General features: G+C 43.1%; 1 protein-coding gene across 2 annotated transcripts in view; it reads right to left on the bottom strand.

The window, feature by feature from the left end:
* Window positions 1–419: 419 nt before the first annotated feature.
* The window catches only part of LOC130284964 (growth/differentiation factor 8-like), a 203,567-nt gene continuing 193,519 nt past the window's right edge, over window positions 420–10,467 (bottom strand). For both annotated transcript variants that reach the window (XM_056535959.1, XM_056535960.1), the window contains one exon: window positions 420–1,971. In XM_056535959.1, the coding sequence (XP_056391934.1) occupies window positions 1,591–1,971 (381 nt within the window). In that variant the 3' untranslated portion in view covers window positions 420–1,590. The remainder of the gene's footprint in view (window positions 1,972–10,467) is intronic.

Genomic DNA, 10,467 nt, shown 5'->3' with positions numbered 1-10,467 from the left:
TCATTTGAGAGGTACTACTACTGCATGTAGAGAGAGCTGTAAATCACTCAATAGGACTGCCTACTCAACAGCTTAGCTCAGAATAAGAAAAGTAGTCAAGTGGGTGGTCCTACTGAGTGAAAGCTTTCTCTATACGCAAATTTAAACACACAGATAGCTGTCTGCCTTCAGCTACAAAGAGAGGATCAGAGCCCCAGCGATATAACACTTATTCCTTACCCTGTTGATAGCAGGAGGAGACTTCTGGAGGTGGAGGGATTCAACGGCGCTGACCAGGAGCAGACACGTCAAATAGGTAGGAAAGTGGCTTTATTAAAACAATGCAACGCGTTTCACCGCAGGTGCGGCTTCATCAGGCATAGTATGCCTGATGAAGCCGCACCTGTGGTGAAACGCGTTGCATTGTTTTAATAAAGCTACTTTCCTACCTACCTGACGTGTCTGTTTCTGGTCAGCGCCATCAAATCCCTCCACCTCCAGAAGTCTCCTCCTGCTATTGTCCTGTTCGGATGGGAAGGCTGCAGACTGGACCTACCTCTCACTCACGCTGTCCACTGTTGTGTGTGAGCTTACACAACCGCATTCGGAAGGGCATTTCCTATTTCACCTGTGGACCCTATACCTGCGGTATTACGCTATTGAGCGCTCTTTCTTTTCGTTTTAGCTTACCCTGTTGATAGTATTTTAATCTGGAATACCCCATTCTAATTCATGCAGACATCATATACTTTTTAGTTACATGCATCGCACGCATTGAGAAAGGGCTCAGTACAAGCACGAAACGTGTTGAATACTGCATGTAATTTTATTCTTCTTATCATTAAATCAATATCCTTGGGAGACGCACCAGGACTTGAGGTTTTAAATGTTTTGAACATATGTGGAAACACAGTGGAAAAATACTTGTCTGGAAAAAATCCCACAAGAAAACTATACTCCACTCTTAGTAAATCAGGGCTTATGTTTGCAAGTGGTTTATGGGATTCATAACTGCCACTAATATGAGTATGCTGGCACTATTATATGATATGGCTGGTACTATTATATTAGATATCACTGTGTGGGCAATTTATGTCCTGACATTTATATATAGATATTTTAAGGGATGACTTTTTTCAATGGATTTAGAAAGGCTAGATGTTGGCAGGGGTAAAGTATAACAGGTTTCACTAGGTTTGTTGCCTTTTTTGTAATGCCTAGCCCCCCCCCCCCCCCCCCCATCTCACACACACACCAATTGAAAGTCTAGGACCTCTGCTGTTCCTGACTTAAAGGGGTTCTTCAGTGGAAACCTTCTATTTATTTTTTAAATTAATGGGTGCCAGAAAGTTATCCTGTGCTCGTGATGTCAGCAGAGAGCACTGTGTTCCCAAAAGTAAAGAATTTCCTCTGTAGTATTCAGCAGCAGTTACTGGAAGGAGTAAGATTTTTATATAGAAGTAATTTACAAATCTGTTTAACTTTCTGGCACCAGTTGATAAAAAAAAAACAAAAAAAAAAAAAAACTTTAATTTAGAAATTTTCACAGTTTCTTAACTTTTGAAGCTAATTAAAAAAGTAGACCCTTTCACTGCAGATTAATAAAAATACTCATGAACAACCACATCGGTCTACTACCATTGCAGGAATTTTTCCATAGATAATTTGTTCATTTTCATTGAAATACAACATGTTGATTGGGGACATTTTTGTTGGAGTACAGCAAGGACCTGCAGACCCCCTAGGATTTGCTTGTTGAACCAAATGAGTATGGGGGTATTTTTGCAAAAATACTACTCCACATTCCCCAGAGCAGTAATTAGCTTTATATCTTTTTGGTGCAATAATCCAGTCCCATCCGAAGGCCTCAAAATCTACCGTGAGTGGATACCGACAGCACCGAGACTCTGAAGAGTGCTCATCACAGTCCAAACCAAAATCTCTTCGGGATCTTTTTGGCGTGTCCATAACCTTGACCTCTATAAATGGATTCTGGAAAACAATAATTAAATTAAAAGAGTACCTACAAGAAACAATGTATACTTGTACAATAAAAAATTGTAATGTATATAACATATAAAAATTCATGCTTGATTAGGTCATATTACAATGCACTAATAAAAATGTACATGCCCAGATTAGCTGTAACATTAAAACCACCTCCACAATAATCAAAAGGTCCCCCATATACAGTCAAAACAAACCTGACCCCTTTATGGCACTTAACTCTCTCAGTATACAGTAAATTCTATATTATAATGAAAACAGCTGTAAAGTACAGGTGCGATAAGAAAAACAGGGTCCCAAGTCAAGGCTATTTAAATGGGGGACTTGGGATCCTGTTCTTCTGATCAGTTATGTTTTAGTTTTGGAATCACATATTTATTTTTCTGTACTATGCTGTGGAAATAATGTTGTGGGTTTTATAACCCCTTTCAGTCATGTAAGTTGATGGCTTGGGTCTTCAGGATTCAGACGTGTCTTTCCAGCACAATCCCCAAATGCTCAATCAGACAGCGATCTGGGAAATCTTTAGATCAAGTTATCAACTATTCCTGAATAATTAAAGAGGGGACTGTTGAATTGTGAGCAATAATGTTTAGGTAAGTGGTACTTGCCAAAGGGACAACAACATAAAAGCCAGGTACCAAGGTTTCCACGCAGAATATTGCCCAGAACATCATATTGCCTCTGCCAGCCTACCATCATCCCCAGGTAAGCAATTAACACACACACGCACACACACACAGTGTCACCCACATAATGTGAAAGAAAATGTGATTCATTAGAACAGACCACCTTTTTCTATTGTTTCGTGGTCTCGTCCTGATGCCAAAATGCCTATTATGGGAACTTTGCAGGAGACAGGGTTAGTACTCTTACCATGGCTACACACTGTGGGGCAGATTTATTAAACTGTCTTTGTAGCTTTCAGCAATCAGCCAGGAGCTAGCATTCATTTGTTGTCACCACCTCTGGTAAATTGAAAGTTATAGTCTTATTAGTTGTAATCACGATAAAAGCTGAAAATCTCTAAATAACAGGGCAGGATGGATAGGAGTGCTGAAACCAGATAAGAGCTTAAAAGATTTATTCCCACAATGCAACGCGTTTCACGGTTACCCGCTTCCCCAGGCATCCTCATCCTTGGAGGCATCCAATTTTTTCTTCCAATTTTGCCTACTGAGGAAGGGTTCGATTCCAACACCCTGAAACGCGTCTAGGCATCCAGTCTGAACAGAGCAATAACCAATACCGCATTGCCTGATTTTGAGCGGTTATTCTACAAATTCTCCGAGCCATGCACTGCACCTACAGTAATAAATCCATCCCACCAACCAGGCGTAGGATCAAAACTACCATATAATCAACTTGCGCCCTGGTTTTGCAATAAAGAGAGGGGTCCGACACCGAGAACAGGTGCAGATTGCCATTGCGGACCGCCTACCTGGGAGTCTCTTGCCGGAGCTCCTTCTCAACAAGCACGGGAGGATTACGCTGCCTGCTCACCAATATACAGCTTCATACAAGATATACCATCTTCGGCCCGCTAATACACGGGACCAGCTGTCACGGTGAGGTAGCACACTATGTTTTATCCATCAAGTGTGGACAGTACAGATTAGAACAGGTGCAGATTGCCATTGCGGACCGCCTACCTGGGAGTCTCTTGCCGGAGCTCCTTCGCAACAAGCACGGGAGGATTACGCTGCCTGCTCACCAATATACAGCTTCATACGAGATATACCATCTTCAGCCCGCTGCTACACAGGACCAGCTGTCACGGTGAGGTAGCACACTATGTTTTATCCATCAAGTGTGGACAGTACAGATTAGATCTATTCCGAGACTGACTTTCTATCTTATTTATTATATATACCACATTTGCCGGACCAACAGTATACTCCGGAACGGCATCCAATACTGCTAGCACTTTAAACATCAGGCGATTGCTGTAAGGGTTAATCTATTCTGCCATTAGGGCCCAATGGCAGATTAATGCAATTTATAACATTGCTCTGACAAATATTTTATGTTTATATTTTTTATTGTATTTTAATAAATTTGTAATTTTGTTTCAAACAAACTGTTCTCAATTGATATTTATTGTGCACCCAGTGGGGTGATGCTCTTGAGGTGTGGTTCAAATATTTTTATTTACTTGGAGTGATTTTTGATCGGTGGGGATCGATCTTTTTGGCCGTATTGACCTCGAGCATTTGATTGTGAGCTGCACACACTTTCTGTTTGGTTGGTTCACAATTTACAAATCTGCTTAACTTTCTGGAGCCAGTTGATATATAAAAAAAAAGTTTTTCCCTGGATAACCCCTTTAACTCTAAGAAAGTTACAGGGGCAAAAATTGCATCCATTTAGTTCTAAGACAAAATCCACTGCTGACCATAAAGGGCAGATTTCAATCAAACTCATCTCACTTTTGCCAAAAAAAAAAAAAATCTTGATCTTTAGGAAAATATTCTGACATGACAAAAGTTTAACTGTTTGTATCTGGTATAAAAGTAACACAGCATTTCAGAAAGAGAACATCAACCAACAGTCAAATAAGGTGGTGGTAGTGTGATGTTCCGGGGCTGCTTTGCTGCTTCAGGACCTGTATGCCTTGTTGTGAATAATGGCACCATGAATTCTGCTCTTTACCAAAATTACCAAATTTCCAAAAAAAGACAAGAATTCAGGAAAGGGAAAATACGTTTTTTACAGTGCTATATCTACTTAAATGTGTTGCCGATATGCAAGCATATGTTTTACAGTATAGTCACTAGAGATGAGCGAACTTTTGAAAAATTTGATTCGGCTGATTTACCAAATTTTTCGAAAAAATTTGGTTCAAATGGAATTTATTTGCGGCGAATCTATATTAAAAATGGCTATTTCTGGACTACAGAGAGCCTCGATAGGAGTATAGAACACTTTGCTTTGTTCTAACACACATATGGAGTGTGTTGGGGTAGTGAAATAATACTGGTATTCAGAATGACATGCAGATTACAGGCATCGCTTTTAGAATCACTGCCGCAGAGCAGCACAATGACAGAGCCTGGAGGTGGCATCAGTATGAGGAGACCATATTGTGGCTGAATGACACATCGTGGAGGTGTTGGCAGCATGAGGAGACCATACAGTGGCTAAATGACACAGCAGGGACGTGTTGGCAGCATGAGGAGACCATATAGTGGATGAATGGCACAGCGTGGAGGTGTTGGCAGCATGAGAAGACCATATAGTGGCTGAAAAACACAAAGCAGAGGTACTCCCTGTGGAGGATCACACGTGCTAATGCCGGACAGTGACGGGATACAGGTGGTCTCTTACCCGCTGCGGTTGTGTACCGACATACACAGCAATGGTTAGCAGGTGTTGAAAAGAGGATTTAGTTATCCATCTGCAGCCTTCCCATAAGAACTTGTATGATCCAGTGAACTTCGTAGGTGACAGGGAATTATCTGGCGCTGACCGGAACACTGAGGCTTTTATTTGAAGAGGATACCTTTTTATTGTTCTTCCTGACAGTTCTGCTCTACAAAGTTATTCTGCCCTTTAGCTGTTTCTGTAAACACCAAAGCAATGAGGAACAATGTCCCCCAGTATGAACGCACCCTAATATCTCTTGACTTGAATGGGAGCTCAGCAACATGTAAATCATTCCTGACATTATTTTAGTCACACAATCCTCCGATATGTAGTTACAGTCCATACAAGCTTGGCACTTCCCTTTCCAGGAGTTACACATCACTCCACCTTCTACACTGCACACATTCTTGGCAGTAGAAGGGATAAGGGAGCATCTGGTAAATTTTGAAATCATGTACTTCTGATACTTCCAGCCCAAGATCATTATCATCATCAGCCCCCAGGAAAGATACCACTTTCACCTGTTCATACTATCACACCTACTGTGGTGCAATTTCATGAGCCTCCAGATACCTCCAACAGTAACATGTACCAAACCATTAAACTAAGTATGTTGTATGAAAATTTTCAACCCTTGAAACAAAGATCTGGAATAACACCTTACTCCGGATTGGCATGGGTTCCATAGGTTCCATGCTGACCTAGTGCATGCCTAGCATGCAGCATGACTCTGATCTGTTGGTAATGCATAAAGGGCCCATTGCAACCTCCCAACTGGCCATTACAGGTTCTGGGACACTGCCTTGCAACATGATAATACATGTTGTTGGTCCCAGATATTCCTCTGCCCAACATGATGCCTGCATGAGGCAGCTTGAGTCCACAATACACCGCATTCTTGATTTAGGTGGAAAGAAGGAACTCTGGCCATTCCATCCATCAGTTCTGGTCTCTTTGGATTTCTTCCTGATATATGTGCCAAGATAATAGTGTCCAGTATTAAGGATCACAAGCCAGTACCAACATTGCAAGAAATCAGGCTTATCTCTAAAACATACGAAACAGTCCAAGCTCTGGTGAGTGCTGTCAACTTGCTCAATCAACCTAACCTCTTGGGTAAATACCCAATGCCCCATGATGATTCAGGTAACCTACAACATGGCTTACCCAGATCCCCGTCATCTAAACTCTTGCCCATACAGCTTAATGATTCCAGAGAGCTCCTGCATGGTTTTGGTGAACCCAGTCCACCCCAAACTATGACAATACCACTTACCTATAGTGGTGGAAATAAAGGGTCTGAAAAACCTCTTTTAGAGACTCTTTATAAATATGTTCCCTTTTCCCCGGTGCAAGTAAATAATCTCCTAACCCAACTCCCTGACCCAGAAAAACAGCCAATGCCTTTCTACAGAAGAATCAAGCAAATCCAACAAACGTACTCATCGGTATGGAAGGATTTATATAATCTAGTCTCTATCAGAACTGGAGACGCCTTCTGGCCTATCATTTCTACCGGCCTTGGTAGCTCTGCTATTATGGACAAGGAGACATACTCTTCTGGAATGGAATTCTGCCAACAACTATAAGCCTGGGCCAAAGACAGACTCGCTTCAAGCTCCAACAATTTCTCTGATGCCTCTCAGGAACCTATGGAATCAGCTGAAAAGTTTTTCTCCAGACTACTTAATCTGTTCCAGGATCAAGGTTATGACCTGGAAAGCAAATTCCATAAGACACTCTTCATTAGCACCTTTGTTACTGGCCTCCATGATGCTACCAAGAAAAAGGCTCACAGACACTAGGCCTGAATATGTAGAACTTGAACCAAAGCAACTCTTACTCATTGTCAAAGCTATTGAAAAGCAAACTGAAGTGGCACCTACTAAGAAACGCTTGAATGTGGCAATCTGTCAAGATGCACCAATTATGCTTAATGCTACAGCATACTACCCGGTTCAGAATGATGTCCCTCAGTTCCAAACCGTTCCTGCTCAATACCGTGATCCGAATTATGCATCTCGAAGACAACCCGTCAGAAACATTGTCTGCTACAGATGTGGTAAACCCGGACATTTCAAGCGACACTGCAAAACCAGACTTCCTCCTTTCAACTATCGAATGGATTCAGCCACTGCAAGGCCAATGATGTCACAAAACCATTATAATATGGACCAACAACAATCTGGACCTTTCCCTAGACACCCAAACCACTCCAGGATGAATCAACAATGGACACCCAACAACAGAATGACTCCTCTGAATCCAGCTGATCATGTCTGTCAGGATCCAGACTGGTATGCGGAGAGGACACTGGTGGTGGATCCTCTGTGTCAGTGAGGTGATGGCGTGGGCCGTACCAGGGGAACAGAGTCTAAGAGGTTACTGGTTTTCACCGGAGCCCGCCGCAAAGTGGGATGGACTTGCAGCGGCAGGTAACCCCCAGGTCGTTCCACCCGATAGCGACTCAGGATATTTCCAAGGCCGGCAGGATATTTCCAAGGCCGGCAGGATATTACCAAGACCGGCAGGATATTGTCATGTATAAAAAGAGGCATGGACTCGAGGGACAGGGACATAATACTCCCCCTTTATAAAGCATTGGTACGGCCTCACCTGGAATATGCTGTTCAGTTTTGGGCACCAGTCCATAAAAGGGACACTGTGGAGCTTGGAAGGTGCAGAGATGCGCGACTAAACTAATATGGGGCATGGAACATCTTAGCTATGAGGAGTTACAATTGTTTAGTCTTGAGAAGAGACGTCTAAGGGGGGATATGATAAATGTATATAAGTATATTAATGGCCCATACAAAAAATATGGTGAAAAACTGTTCCAGGTTAAACCCCCCCCCCCGACCCCCAAAAGGACGAGGGGGCACTCCCTCCGTCTGAAGAAGAAAAAGTTTAGTCTCAAGGGGCGACACGCCTTCTTTACCATGAGAACTGTGGACTTATGGAACAGTCTACCTCAGGAACTGGTCACAGCAGGAAAAATTAACAGCTTTAAAACAGTATTAGATACCTTCCTGGAACAAAATAACATTAATGCTTATGAAGAAATATAAAATCCCATCCCTTCCCCAATATCGCACCACACCCCTACCCTTCAATTCCCTGGTTGAACTTGATGGACGTATGTCTTTTTTCAACCGTACTAACTATGTAACTATGTAACCTCACTGACAGCTGAGACAGGCGCGGTACACAAGGACTAGACGGAGGCGAGGTCAGACGTAGCAGAAGGTCAGGGCAGGCAGCGAGGTTCGTAGTCAGGGGCAACAGCAGACGGTCTGGGTACACAGGCTTGGGAACACACTAAAACGCTTTCACAGGGCACAAGGCAAAAAGATCTGGCAAGGACAGGAAGGGGAAGTGGGTTTATATATGTTTGGGAGTGATTACCACTGATTGGGCCAGGCACCAATTAGTGGTGCACTGGCCCTTTAAATTTCAGAGAGCCGGCGATAACAGTGCAGCGCTCCCGGTCAGCGGGTCTGACCGGGGCGCTGCACACAGAAGAACGCCGCGAGCGCTCCGGGGAGGAGCAGGGACCCGGAGCGCTCGGCGTAACAATGTCTTATCTAGAAATCATCAAGAATCTGGATCTGAGAATAATCCTCGCTCCTCCTACTATTCAGACTTCCAGCAACTACATTATCATCATCTATAGGACAATGGCAAGCCTGTGCCCACACTGATCTCTCAAGTACATACTTATACTGACTTTGCTAAATTAGGACCAACCTCTTTTGTGAATCTTACAGTCAGTGGCAAAACTCTTCCTTTTCTAGTGGACACAGGTGCAGCCAGATCTGTAATACGCTCTAAAGACTTACCATGTACTTCCCTTATCTCCTCTGAGCGCCTTTCTTGTAAGGGCGTAGATGGCACACCTGTTGCTACAAACCTCACCTACTCTATACCTATTGGAGCACAGCAAGACATCCTTTCCTGACTGCTTATATCAGATACTTGTCCACTCAATCTGTTAGGCGCTGATTTACTCCTAAAACTCAAAGCCACAATGAAATATGAGGATGATGGCATGCAACTTGAATTATGCCAGCCACTCACACCTGAAGAACTTTGTGTTCTGCAGGTCTCTCCACTGATGGTCATGAACATCCCAACAAAGACTATACCCTATTTGTCTATCTGCAACAAATTCCTGACCGTGTCTCGATGAGGAGGAAAAAGAAACCAAACAAAATGATGAAGACCTTGGTGACCCTGAGCACAATTGTTTAGAGGTTATGGAAATAGAGACATCACAATTACCAACGGTCCAAGAAACAACATTGGACAATGTTACCTTTACTCTCTACACAGACGGATCAAGATATGCTGATGAAAGTGGCAACTTCCACTCAGTAGTTAGCCCATTCAAAGTTCTGTGGGCAAGGCCACTCCCTCCCCATTTTTCGGCACAAGAGGTGGAACGTATTGTCATAGCTGAAGCCTGCCACATTTCGGAAGGATAAACCACCAACATCTACACGGACTCCGCCTATGGGCAGGGAGTGGCGCTGGACTTCTGATTTAAATGGGCCTTGAGGGGGTACATGACTGCAAATGGAACCCTATAAAGAACTTTAAAACTGTCAGGACCCTGATTGAAGCCTTATAATTGCCTAAACAAGTGGCGATCATCAAAGTCAAAGCACACGGAAGATTGGACTCTGAGGAAGCCAAAGGCAATTTCTTGGCAGACCAAGCAGCTAAAGAAGCTGCAATGCTGCCCCTTACTCGAGAGGAAGCAGGGGTATATGTGGTGACAAGAAATCAGAAGAAAGAATCAAAGAGGAAAATTAAAACCCTGGACTCAAGACACTGAAACAGTTCCAGACTGTAGCCTTGGACAAGGAAAAGAGTATGTGGGAGAAAAAAGGAGCTGAACTCAGTGAATTGGACAGCCTATGGAGAAAAGCAAACAAGATTTGTCTTCCCCAAGCACTTTACCTGGGGGTGACTCAATGGGCTCATGGAGTCATCCACAGAGGAAAAAAACAAATGATCACTTCTATCAATTAAATCTACCTTGCACCAGGAATAACGACACCAGTTGAACAATGTGTCAAGGGATGTAACATTTGCAACACCTGTAACCCTGAA

Source organism: Hyla sarda, chromosome 8, assembly GCF_029499605.1.
Source record: "Hyla sarda isolate aHylSar1 chromosome 8, aHylSar1.hap1, whole genome shotgun sequence".
In the NCBI taxonomy this organism is placed as follows: Eukaryota; Metazoa; Chordata; class Amphibia; order Anura; family Hylidae; genus Hyla; species Hyla sarda.
This window is presented reverse-complemented; position numbering and strand designations above follow the sequence as displayed.